This window comes from Tauraco erythrolophus, chromosome 15 (genome assembly GCF_009769465.1).
Source record: "Tauraco erythrolophus isolate bTauEry1 chromosome 15, bTauEry1.pri, whole genome shotgun sequence".
Lineage (NCBI taxonomy): Eukaryota > Metazoa > Chordata > Aves > Musophagiformes > Musophagidae > Tauraco > Tauraco erythrolophus.
In genome coordinates this window covers 7,666,555-7,682,003 of record NC_141479.1, presented here as the reverse complement: position 1 = coordinate 7,682,003, position 15,449 = coordinate 7,666,555, and the positions used below count along the sequence as shown (strand labels likewise).

General features: G+C 41.2%; 1 protein-coding gene across 1 annotated transcript in view; it reads right to left on the bottom strand.

Annotated features, from left to right (window-relative positions):
* ZNF423 (zinc finger protein 423) overlaps positions 1-15,449 on the bottom strand; it is a 164,706-nt gene that overhangs the window by 86,505 nt on the left and 62,752 nt on the right. Inside the window, exons 3-4 of the mRNA XM_086621013.1 lie at positions 10,634-13,857; positions 3,760-3,844 (exon numbers count right to left, since the gene is read on the bottom strand). Of these exons, the coding sequence (XP_086477139.1) occupies positions 3,760-3,844; positions 10,634-13,857 (3,309 nt within the window). The remainder of the gene's footprint in view (positions 1-3,759; positions 3,845-10,633; positions 13,858-15,449) is intronic.

Below are 15,449 nucleotides of genomic sequence, written 5' to 3'. Positions count from 1 at the left end.
CCAGGGGCAGCCACCACTCATGTGCAGTGCAGACTCGGCAGTGGCCGAAGTTCCATGGCTCCCCCAGACACTGGGGAGAAGCTGCACTGACAGATTTCCATGCTTCTGGCTGCTGCCATGGCTGCTCAGTGCCCCCCGTAGAGCCCAAGGCTGCGTACGCCCATCTTCCCCTGCATCTAATAGAGACTGCACATCAGAGGCAGTGGTAGGTGGGGAGATAAGGGGGAGAAGCTTTAAACATTGCCAGGTCAACGCAACAGGAGGTAAGCAAGTACAGAGGCAGCAAGAACTACTGAAAGTTTTTGATATACTCCCAGGTGGACTCCCCAATGCCTGTAAATGTTTCAAAGGGGGATCCCCTTTCTGTGGGCATGGAAATGTTTCAAAGGAGCCCCAATCAGTGCAATGTTTCAAAGACCTCTACTCTCTAAAAATTCCACCTCAAACCTGCCCCCGGCTCAAAACATTTCTAAACAGATCCCTTCCTGGCTAACCACAGCTGAGGAGGTCTGTTCTGCTGCTTAAAGCCCTCCTACAGGCCCCGGTGTAAAATGAAACAAAACATCTACGATTTACCTCCTCCGGGGATGTACCCAGCCTGCTCCTTCCCCAGGGACCCTGCACAGGACCCAATATGCCTCTGTGTTTGTGCACAGGATATGAAGGGCTAGAGTGCAGAAGGGTAATTTTTCAAAGCGGTGTGTGGGAGTAGCACTGGAAATTCTCTGCATACTGCTTTGAAAAAAATAAACCCCTACCTCCATGAATTATGAGCAGGGCCTCCAATTCCAGACTGAGGAGCTGAGAGGTTGAAGAGGGAGGCACAGCCAACTTAACTGGATGCACTTTTTAAGACTACAATGTAAGAAATAACTGAATTCTTTAATCATAATACTGACACTGCTACTTAAGAGGTGTCGCTGCTACAGAGCAGGGATTCCTTTGTTGACAGTCACTTGAGCAGAATAAAACTAAGCAAGTGCTTAGGATATTTCAACTATTGATTTTGTGTTTCTCAAAGTATGAGAAGAAAGTGCTGCTCAGAGGTTTTGGATTATCAAAGCCAAGAGTTTTTTTACCTAAAAATTACATGTCAAGGCTATCTTCATTGTCTTGGCTCACTTCAAATTCAAGAGAGATAAAAATCTCTCCCTGGAAATGCTTATCCTACTCAAACTCTTATCTTAGATTGGTATCAATCATTCATTTTCCCCAGACAGCACCTCAATGACTATATTAAACCAGACACCTTAATTTTAGACAGATACAAGTTCATTGAGATGAGCCCAACCCTAAGCTCCTGAGGAGACACAGTCCAAGGGCAAGCTCCCCCCCGGCTTCCCAAATACCCATATGTCCACTATGGGATCTCAGTGCCCCCCCAGCACAAACAAATACTCATCTGTAGTTCTTAAATTGACAATGATGACATTAATAAGCCCTGTGACACAGACCTGGGCTGCAGAAAGAGCTATATTAGCTTCTTTCTCTCGCTGCCCATCTGGCTAGACTTGGTCTAACACAGTGAAGGGAAACTCTTGTGCCCCTTATTTCATAAGCAATAAACCAGCCTGAGTGGTAAGGAGGCACGCACCCGTCTCCCCTATGGCCTTTATAATGGATCAAGGCTCTTGGGCTTTGAACAAAGGGCACAGGAGCAAGCCTGAGAGGCAATCCATTGCTCTCCTTACTATTACTGACTCAGCACTATGCAAATTAACACCAAAAATCTGCACAGAATTTATTGCTGGAGGAATGGTGACATCTAGTCTCTCCTTTCGCCTTCAGTATTCCCCAGTAAAGAGTAAATACCAACTGCAGGCTCACTGACAACACCTTTTTGGAGGCAGTCGTGTCCTGAATCAGAGCTGGCCCAAGCGCCTTGTGAACTGAGATGCCCAGAGTGGGAGGAAGCTTGGCTCCTTATTAAAGGCCTCTATACTTCACTTTGTCCTAATCTGTACCATAAAAAAAAGTGATCACTTGAACATAATGAATGTTCTCAGTCCGTAGCTCAGCAAAGAGACACAAAGATATGACCCTACAATGGAACAATCATGTATTTTCTTACCATTTCCCGACATTTGCAATGTCCTAGGTGTACATAAATGAGTCCATATGTACTTTCATATTTGTATAAGCTTCTTCTGAATATGTATAACAACTTAAGTACAGCTTCAAAGAAACTATAAGTATAGTTTTCATAAACAGCAGCATCACACTTTTCTCAGCCTCTTATGTCTTCTACCATTGTTGTTTCCAAATAGCACAAATAGTAAACCTTGTAATATCATACGTATCACTGTGTATTATTCCAGACAGCAGTAATTTGGGGATATACATAAATAAACACACATCAATTACTGGAAAATGAAGACATTATATCTTTCCAAAAGGAAAAAGAATTCCCATATTGAATCGAGCAGAACCTTAACTCAGCACTTCATGACCTTTGTATTTAAAAATAATTTATTAGATACTGGATCACAAATTAAGTTGAAACAAGTGCTAAGCTTGCCTAAGGACTTCTTTCAGGCTTCTTAAAAAAAAAATCTAGGAGTGAGCTGTATGAAATCACTATGGTCCAATTAACAAGGATCTCACTCTTTGGCTTGCAAACAAGAGATTACATTAACACCTGCTACAAAAGCAAACATTTTTAGCTATCTTGATCTTAACCTGCTTGACATTGACTTCAAACTCCTGCCTGGCTCTAGGATGAAAATTACTGTGACTGACGTGTATGTTTTTCATTTGGGGGTGGAGGTGCGAAGACTGTGGCAGTCTGTATTTCTCTCTCTCTGGTATTTATGCATAATTCACTTCAAAGATAATAGGAGTTACATACATGCATTGATGGGAGAATAGTTTCCTAAATGTAAAATTGTTGAAGGGAAACTATTACACTTATGGGAGATAAATGCTGCGTGTGAACATATGAGACACACAGAGTGTGCTGTAGGGTCCTTGAACGATCTCATCCAACATATGCCTACAGTGGCATGTGTAAGTAAATCCTTTGTGGTCTATGCATCAAAATAAACTGACCTCTTGGGCCAACACATATATTTATAACATCTGTACAGACAGGAAAAACATTTCTTTGCATTCATCAGGAAAGCAATCACACAGCTGCAGCAGAAATACAACCCATCAGATTACAATAACACTTTACTACAAACTCTTGCGACAGGACTGTAGTAGAAGGCAGCAAGCATTGATTTTTAAAATACTTGTATGTCTGAAAAGTTGAACTTTCTGAAGTCCAGAAGTGTTGGAAAAGGAAGAAAAAACCCCACTGAAGTAACTCTCTAAGTGTTTTGTTTTGACAATGTTCCTCAGGAATTCACCATGCTTAGCTGGGAAAATGCTAGCAGTTAAATCTATTCAATGTCATGACATACAAAATTGGAACATAATTGCTCCTAAGTGGTTGACAACTGGCAAGTACTTCTTACATGGATAGAGAGAAATTTATGCTATCAAATGGAAGATACTGTCAAAAGTTTGATTTTAATATAAATGAAAATGCTACATGAGGACTCAAAAGGATAAGGAAAAAAGCTCAGCAGTAACACTTTTATAACCACATATTTAAAAAGCTTTGAAGTGAAGAATCATTACATCAAAATCATTTTCCTTGAAAGATAAAAAAAATAAATTACAGCATGAATATTAACAAGTTATCGGAATAGTGAATTTCAAAGAGTAGCAAAAAACAAGCAGCCGATGAGTGGCCTAGTTTAAAGAATGTCTTACCAATCATATGGTTAGCGACATGGATTTGTATCTCTCTCTCATTCTCAAAGGTCATCTGGCACTTGATGCATTGATAGGTCTTTTTCTGTTTAATAACCAAAAAGAGATTAGAGAAAACTGCACTGTAGCATAAGGCAAGTGTGATCATGAATATAGCATGTTACGTGCTTCAACTATCTTCCACTGAAGCCTTTCCTGCTCATATATCCCCAACAAGACACCAAGTTGGGCTGGGTTTTTCTGGCACCATAAATACAATCTCTAGTTAACAGCCTGCTTTAGGAGAATTTTTTATTTCAACTTAAAAAATTTCAAATTATAGTACTGGAAAATCTCGTTGAGTATTTGAGCCATAATCAGATTGCTTGTGTCATTTAACCCATTGCAGTAAAAATTCCTGCAGAGTGAAATAAAAGACATTGAAAGGTAACTCTGTTTTCAGAGAAAGATCAACTTTCTCAAAAAATTCCATCTTTAGTTAAACTCAAAACACAGCAGGCAAAACACCTATAGATACTTGGGGAAGTAAAGGACAAAAGGAAAAAATACATTTTGTAATGGTCTCCCATCAGAAATCTGGGAAAAACTGCAGTACCAAAAGAATGGTTTCCTAGCAAAATCTGTTATGTATTTTCTCCGTCTAAAAGTCATACCAGGGAGCTTAGCTGCAGAAGTCAGGAGATAGTGTGAAGAGGCAATTACATGAACCATTTATTCAAACAGGGAATACGGGGTTTGCACTCAGATTGACAGTGGTGTGTGTACTCGTGTAACATGACAGGAAAAAATCCATGAAATCATTTGTAGAAATTAAAATGCATGTTGACAAGTTAAACATCCAAGTTAGGAAAAAAATAAAACACTAATGCTAAGCTTTTGTACACTTATAAAACCTCTTATTTCCCAAAGCAGGAGTACAGTGTTTTGGTCTAATGTGCAATTTAGAAAAACTAGGCCTTTTGTGCCTACTTCTTCGGAGGGAATAACTCCTCCTGCAACACTAGCCACCAGGCATGAGCACAAGCATGCGATCCCTGTCCTTACAGCTAGACTGGACGGCAGCAGAACGTCTGTGAAATCTCTGTGTGCTGGCCACAAGCTCAGTTAGCTGAGGGATGGATGAGAATCCCAAGCCACTAGCACTGAGAAACTCAATTCAGTGAACAACATACTCAACTTTTTTTAAGCAAAATATTTTGCAAGTATTTTTTGTGCACTTTTAGATGCATGTCATTTTTTCTTCCAGCCTCCACCCCACACCTAGGTACCAAATCCCATTTTTAGGACAGCAGTAATAAGTCAGAAGTTTTGAGTTAAACAGAGGAGTTGCTGTCACCCCCTCTGCGCATGGGATCCAATTTCCTCGAGCACCTGCTGAGGAAAGAACAAATTAGGTGCTGCCAAGAGCTTCTTAACTACTTCCCATGTCATCAGAGGCAACAAGTTTGCCTGCTGGAGGTTAATGAACATGCTCTAATACCATAATAACGAATGCACCATCCATGGATGATATGCGTATTCCATGAATTCTGTAGGCAGTATGCTTTCATGTAGGCAGGGCTTTCCAAGTTAAAATAACAATGGGTGATTAACATGATAATAGGAAGAAGGCTATACTCCATTGGCCGAAACCTGACACAGCCAACCATATCCAAGGAAATAGCTTGGATTGGCTAGTTATCCCTAGGCAGCTCAAGAAAGTATCCTCCTGGAGTCCATTCAGAAATCAAGGCTGTTAATGGAAAAGCAGCTGGATTTCTGCAGCACTCTTTCTTGGGAGTCTATTCTGGCAGACAGCACAGCACACATACATACACACGTCCTCTCAAACACACTGGCATGCACATGCTGAGGGCTCCTAACTTTAAAAACAAAACAAAACATAAAAAACCTTGGAAGGGAAAAATGGGATTGGGCGGTGAACGATTCATGTGGTCACATTTAAAACTTGAAACCATCCGCTTTAAAACTTCAAAGCTGACTGAAGTCTGTGCCGTGTTCAACACTTATCTGTTATGAGGGTTCTCTAAGCAGCTAAGAAGGACGGTATTTCAGCTCAACTCTATTTCAAATCTGTGAAGTTATATTAAACACAGACAAATGGTTCATTTTTTAATTGATCTCGGTGCTTCTGAAAGCTACTTACTAACAGATCTGGAGACAGGATGTCTTTGTTTATCCACAGACCCAGTGCGAACTCCTCCGCACCACTTCACAAACTTACAAACAACCCACTCTGTTTGCCGTGACAACCCCTCAGAGAAGACGGGAGATTTCTGACTTCCTCTGAGTATTGTCTTTAGCCTTCAGCTAAAGAGCAACTTAACTGAGGCGATGGCTCTTGTCATAGGGTACCCTGCTCGATACGGAGTGAGGTTAATAAACGGCTTCATACAGGCCACAAAATAACTACAGCTTGATTAGCACCCAAATGTATATGCAAGAGATGGAAGAGCTGATTTTTTAGCTGATTAATAATTCCCTTTAAAAGAATGTCACAAAAACAGACTGCCATTCTCATAAATGGGGAGCATATGGTACTGAATACAATCTTCTACTATTGTTTTTGTCAGTATCATGGCTTCATAAACATTATTAATGGGTCGGTTATCTCTTTTTAAAGTTTTGTCTTGACGTGTGGTGACAACAAAGGTGCCCAGACTCTGAGGAGCTAACAGTGCAGGTGATGCTATCTAGGTGACATAAGAGACCAGATGACCAGGCCTTCAGCTGAGAGCTCAATCCCCATTAAGTCAAGATACTTAATTCTAATCTTGGCACAATATAGTAGTAATAACAACTGAGGGTTCTGGATTCTTTTCTGAAGTAACTATTGTTCCCACGGGTTTTCCAGACTGTCCTCCTTTAAATCTGGAAATGGTTTCCTGTTCTACAAAGAAAATATTCCTCCATTCAAGTGGATTTACAAAGGAAGAGAAGGGGTGTGGGGGAGAACAAAGAGCAGGAATTGAGTCCAAGAAAGCGTGCAGGAGAAAAGGAACTGAGTAAAGGAGCACAATAGGGTTCATTCTTACAACTTAATATGCCACCTCCTTTGCTTCTTCAGTCCAAATAATCCACAGGAGCTAAAAATAGTAACACCACTCAAGATGGAAATGTAATTGAAGTCTAAGCATTTGCCATTGTCAATATTAAACAAGCATTGCTCATGATAACTATGGTACAAAATAAGGATAAACCTGTGTAAGAGAAAGAGCAGCTTGAAACGCGACTGTTTCCAGTATTACAAGGGGCAACGAGAAATCTCAATACTAAACAACTAGTCATGTTTCTCAAGACATGCAAATTCCTCTAGAAAATACGATAAAAGGAATTAATAAAATGTATTTGAAACTGAAGCTCCTACACACAGAAATATGTCCAGAAAACCATGAAAGCATTACCTCTGATGCGATCATAATAGAACAAAAAAATGTCTTGAGCTAGACTTCTAGTCTTATCAAAACAGAATAGCTCATGTAAAACTGTAAGAACAAAACAAATTGATGTTAGAGCAATCTTTTACTCCTAAGGTGTATTTTATTTATTCTTCCTAGTGATGTTCCTTATGGAAGACCATTGACTTGACTTAAAATCTCCTAATAACAAATCCTCTGATGCAGATGTTGCCATGTACGCAAGGCAAACACTTTGTCTGTCTGGAAATTTATCTTTGTTGACCATCATGATTGGATCCCAGTTAGACGTCCTAGAAACAAAGGTGATCAATTCACAGATATTTCTTCCTGGTTCTTTGCAAAACTAAAATGCGAGGAAGACAGAATACAGCAGCATTTTCAAGGGTGATGTGCTTTCTTTTTCATTCTTATGGATTAAAACAAAAACAAAAACAAAAAACCTCAAAATTGCCAAGCAATTCTGAGATGTTTTTTGATCCTCATCTAGCTGTCTACAACTGATTTTCAGAATAAAATATCAAAAAAATCAATAGTAAAAAACCCAAACAAAATATAACAAAATATTCATAGTCCCTTTGTGGTGCTATATCCATGTGCATATATACACAAACTTAAATACATACAGTAAAAAGGAACCATTATTTTTCACCTGCTTTATCTTTTTTTCTTCCCAAAAATTTTCATTTTTTATTCATCAAGACCTAATGTTTATTTTCTTCCTTTCTTTTACTCTGGGGTTAAATCTTCATCTAAGTTTTCTTCTGAAATGCCTTTAGGCTTCCATGCTCACTTCTTCAATTCAAGAGTTATAACTGCTGGTGGGGCAATTTCCAACATTGACAGAAGTTACATATTTTGTCTGTCATTGTCATCTTTTCGATTTTCTTGGATTTCATTCTGCTTATTCTTATTTACCCTGAAATATATACCCACCACTTAAAATCTAATCTCCCTATTTTTTTTTTTCTGACTGTACCTTGTGCTAATTTTCAACTGCTTTTCTGTTTAAGAAAGAAAAATCAATAAGGTGTTTAAAAAAGAAATGTAGAAGTGCTTAAGAATTGGAGAGAAGCAGTTCTTCTCTGGACATCTGCAGATTACTCTACATGCATTTTGCACTTTAGATTGCTTAGTAAAACGGGATTTTACCTGTGCACAGCATGCTAACAAGATGACAAGAGAGATCGTGTTCGACTTGCTTAGCTTTGCTATGAAGCCAATGAAGTTAAGTAAACGCTATTCTTGAAATACAGGGATTTATCACCATTTAAAAGACAGTGTAATTCTTTGAAAACCCCTGTGCTAGGCAGACACAAAGGGCACTCATTGCCTTGAGAAACCTGAGTGAAACACCAATAGTTTCCATGTGAAGTGATATCAGAATTCAGGCCTTGTACCTATAATGAAGAGTAAGATTATGAATTATTCCTCATAACAATGTATCTATTCCTGGGATGCATACCATAGAGGTCTCCAATATTAGCACACGTGCAGGCCAAAGACACCTGTTGAAGGTACTGTTTGCCATCATCACAAATGCTGATTTTTCATTATCTTCTACAAAGAAACTAAGACCTTTCTTCATGGGATGAAATTCAAAGCATTTACCTCATTGAAGAACTTAAAACTCCCCCCTGAGAGAACAAGTATGGAAGCTGTCACTGAAAAGAAAGAGTTAAAGCAAGAATTAAGAGCAGAAAATGGCAATGTATTCTGCTTCTGATAGTCGATAGGAAAGAAAAGGTAATACTGTAGGCTGTAGGCACAGCTATATAAAGTAAGAATTAGTCCTACCCAAGAGAACAGAGGTGTTTTAAAGAATTTGGAAGGAAATAAAGGCCTGAGGAGGAAAGAGAATGACCTAGCCAGAGCTCCAGTCAAACTCTCAAAAGGTATCACACCGAAGGAGGGATATTTTCATTCCTCATTCTTCTGCAGAAATAGGTGTGTGTGCCTGTAGGCTTAGTCACACATTCACCATACCCAGAGGGAACAATATCCAGTTGCTTTACTAAAAAATAAAAAAAAAATAAAAACTTTTCATAGGATTCACCCAGAAGCCTGGAACGGGGCATTGAGGCCAATGGGTGCCAGGGCAGGCAGTGCCATGCTCCGAGCTGGCCGCACACAGCCCAGCTGGGCCAGACGTTGCTGCCCTGCACGCCCCAGCACTGCGCCGGAGCCAACAAGTCCTGCTGGGGACACAGCCTGCACCAGCACTATCGGAGGCACCTCGGTCTGCGTCCTCAGGACATACTTCAGGTCTTCTCTTACTGAGCCTCTGGTGTTCTAGTTGAATGGTATTTTCAGGTTCTTTTAATGCAGTAAGATATGTTTGTGGGTGCTTTAATTAGCAGATTGACATAAACAGGCATCTACAGCTGGAATTATTCATTAGGAGTTGGGTGCGTAATTTCCTTAGATACTTTTGAAAATCTCACCCCATCATGTTTAATTAAAAATGTCAGATGATATCAATACTCAGATGTGTCTGCTGTTGGTCTCTTGAGAAGATTTCCAAAATCTACTTCTCATTCCATCTGTTCCTGACAGAGGAAGGACTGACTTGGCCCATTCTTGAACCAAATCATCAACAAATAATTTTAAAAGAGTATAAACTGTAAATGATATTAATCTCCTGAGTAGGCTTCTGAAACCTTACTTGGATCTGCATGTTCCCAAGTATCCTGTAAGCTAAGAAATGGGGAAGCAGGCTATCTGCGAGCATTGAAGGACAGCACACTTATACGTAACCTGCGTTAGACAACAATTTCCAGATCTGCTAAGAAAACTACTTATCTTATAGGAGGGCCATGAAGCAGATCCTATTAAAATCTCACACACACACACACACAGAGGTACACACATATGCACACAGACATCCAAGTAGCCTCACAACGTTCACTCTGATAGACATTCATAAGGACAAGCTCTTTAGCACAAAAATTTGGTTTAGGTGAGAATTTCAGAGGTAGGGTGGAATTCACTACATTTTTCCTCAAAAGTTCCTTTATCCTTCTGCCCGTGTTTAGTTCCCTGGTAAGAAATAACTTTATTCCTCAATTATGACAGATCAGATTTTTTTTTTGAGTATTAGACATCTCCTTTTTTCATGGAAATGCCCCAGCTTTTCCAGATCTGCCAGTTCAGTAGCATCAGAATTCATGGACAAACTCAATCCCCACCATTCAAGTGTCTCAGCTCTCTGTTGGTAAATCTAGGGCAGTTTTATGATAAAAAATCTGATGCACTGCCACTAGGAATCAAGCAGCCTGCAAGGCTGAACAATATCTAATTTTTCTATGTGCGTTACTCTACCTGTCCTCCTGTTTTGTAGTTTTTTTCAGCAGCACAAGTAATTTTTTAAAGTGACAGTTTAAAAAAAAAACCCAACAACATCAGATCAGTTCTCAGTCACATTGAAGGTCTACATTTTATAGTTCAGCTGTACTTACTCTGGGAACAGGGGATGTCTGGGTACCTTTCCTTTGGCCACTAGTCTCAGGCGTCAGGTCTCGGTGGTCTACCTGAATGTGGCTCTCTAGGTCTTCAGCACTTTCAAATTTGACACTACATTCCGGACACCTCAGACTGCCACATGGTCTCTCGTTCACCTCCTGTGGAGTCAAGGCTGAAGACTGTCCATTGGTGCTCCTGGTCATGCATCCAGCACACAGGCCATAGGGAAGGCCATTCACATCCAACTTTACCAAGTCCTGCTTATTCCGGAACTCTTTCAAGCACAACGCACACTTGTAGAGTTTTTGCAAGGCCTGGCCATTGGGCGACGAGGTTGCAGAGTTTCCTGCCAATTTCTGCATATGGAACGTCCCATGAATTTTCAGCTCAAGGGTAGAGGTGACCGTCTGCATGCAGACAACACAGCGAAACCCAGTGAGGGAGTTTCTGAGATCTGGATGCATCTGGCAGTGCTCGATAAATTCCTCCTCGCTCTGCAGCGGCATTTTGCAGATTCGACATGTCCCTGTATCCAGACTCTTGCTGTGAGTGACTTTGTGCTCTGTCAGGGTCAGGAGAGATGGGAAGCGTTCCCCACAGATGGGGCACATGTAGTGCTTAGCTGGGCCTCGATGAGTCTGCATGTGCTCTCTCAGGCCGTTTTCTGAGAAAAAGGTCCTTGAGCAGATATTACACTTGTGGCTACCTTTGATGAATTCTGCTTTCTTCCTAGAACAGTCATCCTCCCCAGGCCTGATGTTATGATCTCTCAAACGATGGTTCTGCAAGAGGACCTCCATAGTGTAGGCAGCACCACAAATGTCACAGCCATACATGGGCTCAGAAGCATCTACATCATCCTCACTGGCTTCATGACTGTTGGAAGTATCTGGATTCTTCATTAACATGTTCTGGATATCTGCCCCTTCCGTCTTCTTGTTTGTTGGGGTCAGGCCATTAGCTGTACCATTCTCAGCACTAGCATCAAAAACGCAATGTTTCTCCCGCAAGTGCTTTTCAAGCAAGATGATGGCATGAAAAGCTTTGCTACAAAACTTGCAGTTGTATTTTTTGCTGTGGGTTGTGATGTGGCACTGCAGTTCTACCTCTGTGCTAAAGGTCTCACCACAGAAGATGCATTTGTGAGACTTTGATGGATTCCCCAAGTGACTATGCTTCACATGGATCTGGAGATCCACCTCCTTCCTAAAATCCCAGTTACAGGCTGTGCAACGATACATCTTCTTTTCATTGCTATGCTTGACTGCCAGATGCACTTGGATGGATACCTTGGAATCAAAAACTTCTTGGCAAAGGGTGCAGTGATACAACACAAAAGTATGCATGTCCAACAAATGCTTCTGCAAATCATCCACCGAAGAAAACTGTTTGTCGCAGCTCTCACATACATAATGAGTTGAAGTTGTCATGTAATGTACGGTGAGATGTTGCAGAAGAGACTCCTGGGAATCAAAGTCTTCTTTACACTGAGGGCAAGACTGTTTCCTTAACAGCAACTCCAAATGCAACTTTAAATGGGTTTGAAAACTTTCAAAATTTGAGAACTTTAGATCACACTGATTACATGGGTATTCACCATTAGACACTGAGTTTACACTAGCAGAAAGCCGTTGCCTTTTAGGGGAAGAGACTTCAACATCAGAAGAAACTGGACTCTGCTCTGCTTTTGACTTCTTATTGTGTGCCAGAGGAATGTTCTTGTGGTTTTCTTTAATATGCTTTGTAAGCTTCAAGATGGAGCCAAAAATGGGGGAGTTTGTGCAATAAGGGCATGAATAAACTTCCATAAAAGACTGTGTTGGCTGAATGACAGGGGAATCCAATTTTGAATTTCCTACATTGCAGTGAGTCTGCTGAATATGCTCAGTCAAGGTTGCTTCAGTCAGAAAGCCCATGGAGCACTGATTACAGAAGAAAGCATTGTTGCCATCTTGAGGGGTAGCGTTTGGGCCACAGTGAGTAATACGGATGTGTTCTTGTAAGCTATTGATATCTGCAAACATCTCCGGGCAGTAGTTACAGTGAAAGGCAGAAATGTTGCTAAACTGCATCATGGGATAGGCATGGTTTTTGTGCACTTTTCTCACGTGTTCATTCAAGTTGTACAGTGTAGGCATGGAATCAAGGCAGATCTGGCACGTGTGGCTTTGCTGAGGTTTGTCTGCATGAATAGTCTTCAGGTGGATCTCCAGAACAGCGAGGCTGTTGAAGTCACGTTTCGAGCAGTACGGGCAGCTATAAGTAACTTTAGACCAGCTCTGGCCTTCCTCTCTGTCCACAGACCTGATTTTCTTTTGTCCTCTCAAAGGCTTTAAGGTTGAATCTGGGGTGGAACCTCGTTCCACAGACGCGCTGGAGTCGGGCGTTGCACTGCTCATGGACGCCACGCTCCCCAAGACTGGGTCAGGGCTGATGCTGTGATTGCTGGAGTCAGGTTGTCTGTGGCTGTCCAAGTGGCAATAGACTTCCTCCACTGAAGAAAACTGCTCTGGGCACATAGGGCACTTGTGTTTTTTGTTGGCATGGGCTTGATGAATGTGTGAGAGCAGCGAGTTTTCGTCTGCAAATACTTCAGGGCAATGAATACACTGCAAATCTGCCTTCTCGGAAAGCTGTGGGTGGCGTGTCATTACGTGCTTCTCCAAATCTTCAGTCTGACTGAATGTCTCTTCACAGTAATCACACATAAAATCATCCTTCTTCACCTCTTTCTCAGTCTTTGCCATATGTTCCTTGTTCTTTTTATGAGCTTGCATGTGACTCTGCAATGAGCTGGTAGATGAAAACCCCCGTTTACACACAGTACACTTGAACGGTTTGCTGGAGCTGTGGGTTTTCAGGTGAATTTTGAGGTGGTCGCTGCGAGAGAATGCAGCCTCGCATTCATGGCAATGGTACTTTTTGTCCCCTGTGTGAAGCTTTATGTGGCGATCCCTACTTCTCTTGTGCTTAAAAAGCCGGCTACAGTAGGTGCATTTGAAAGGTAGTTTGTCACTGTGGATCTGCTCGTGCCTTTTAAGGTAGCTCAGGCGAATGAAGGACTTATCACAAAACTGACAGGGATACGGCAGGCCAGTCCCCCCTTCCTCCTCCCCGATGCCGAGATCACACCCATCTCCTATCATCTGAGTGGGTGATGCAACATCTTTGCTGGAGGGAGATGAAGCCACCCAGGAGAGTTGTGGGTCGTCATCACCATCTGTAATGGGAAAGCAGAAAGGAGATTAAAAACAATTCCCAGTGCATCTGTGAAATAAGGACAAAGCTCTCAACAACACTATGGGCTTCTGCTACTACAGCACAAAAAAAATCAGCTAAAAAAAAAAATCTCTTGAATTTCAAAAGAGGTTTGAGAAAGAGAAACAAAAATATATTTGTACACATAATTCACAAATACGTGAATATGTAGTATTAATAACAGGCATTTTTCTTTAGCAGGTTTAACACCTGCTTACTGTACTGTAAAGCAATAAACAATGAATAAAGAAAACAAAACACGATGTGCAATGAAGCAATACAAACATTTCAAAAAGCTACGGTGTTAAGTGATCACCTGTGATTTTGTGGGTCTTTTTAAACGCTACATCAAGATTATTTTAAGTAATGTCTTCATTAAACAAAATCCTTCAGTTCTGTCTCAAAACTGTAACAGAATGAAAGGCTGCTCAGAAGCAGAGTTGAATGTCTGGGTGAAATAAAAGCATCAGATTTGAGACAGCTCAACGAAATCAGAGATCTGCACCACTACCACATTCATTCATATCAAAGGTAATTTTGCCTGCTTGTTGCAAAAACAAACAAATTTTAAAAGCCCAGAAAATCACCATTGGAGATCTCAAGACATCACGAAAGAATCAACTTCAGGATAAACCAACAACGGTTCAGCGTCTGTTTTAATAACTATTTCCTTTGCTCAATATGAGGCTTTGGAAAATATTTTATAATCTGATATTACCATAAAGAAACACAGCATCAACTCCAGCAGCAAAACTGTCATTTTAGGAAAAATACACAAAATGTTGGCAGCTTTCATAAACAGAATCGTTAACAAGAAACAGAAGACAGCGAGTTCAAATATCCTAATTCCAATAAAAGCAGAGATGTTGAGTGAAGCAAAAATGCCACTAGTCCAATATAAAACTGAATCACGGAATGAAGCAAAAATAAAATTCATGTAAACGAGGGAAGGCACTGACCACATATACATTTGGAGATTCAAAAGAAGGAACCTGTTCTCCAGATACATTGTCCTTATAAAACATTTAACATTCCTACTTCAGCTCTTACTAAAACAAACCAATAAAAAAATCCCCAACTGTGCGTGTAGGCTGCCACACGCGCACTCCCTGTGCCTGCCAACTACAGAGTCGCCAGGCGAAGAGCACATGTACGGCGGAGAAGCTCTCAAAGAAAGGCTCGGCTAATGAGGATATCGCCAGCACAAGAGGCTAGCTCCTGTGGCACCGTTTGCTTTGGCAAAGGCCTTCCTTTTCATCCCAGGAAAAGAGAGAGCAGAGCTACCTTGGACAAACTAAGCCAAACAATCACACACCAAACAACTTTTCCAGCACGACAGGGCTGCCTGTTTTCCGGGATGCACGGGTCGGGCACCCGCTCCCCTCGCCCTGCGCTCCCCAGGGAGCTCCACTCCCCCATTTAACTAAACCTCCTGCTCCAGAGCGATGCCAGACACTGAGAACGCGCTTCCTCCCGCTCCCAAAATGCACCCTGGCTCTCAGCACGCGCTTGCGCTTGTAAGATGCTCAAGGTCTTTGTGCTCAACTAACTTCT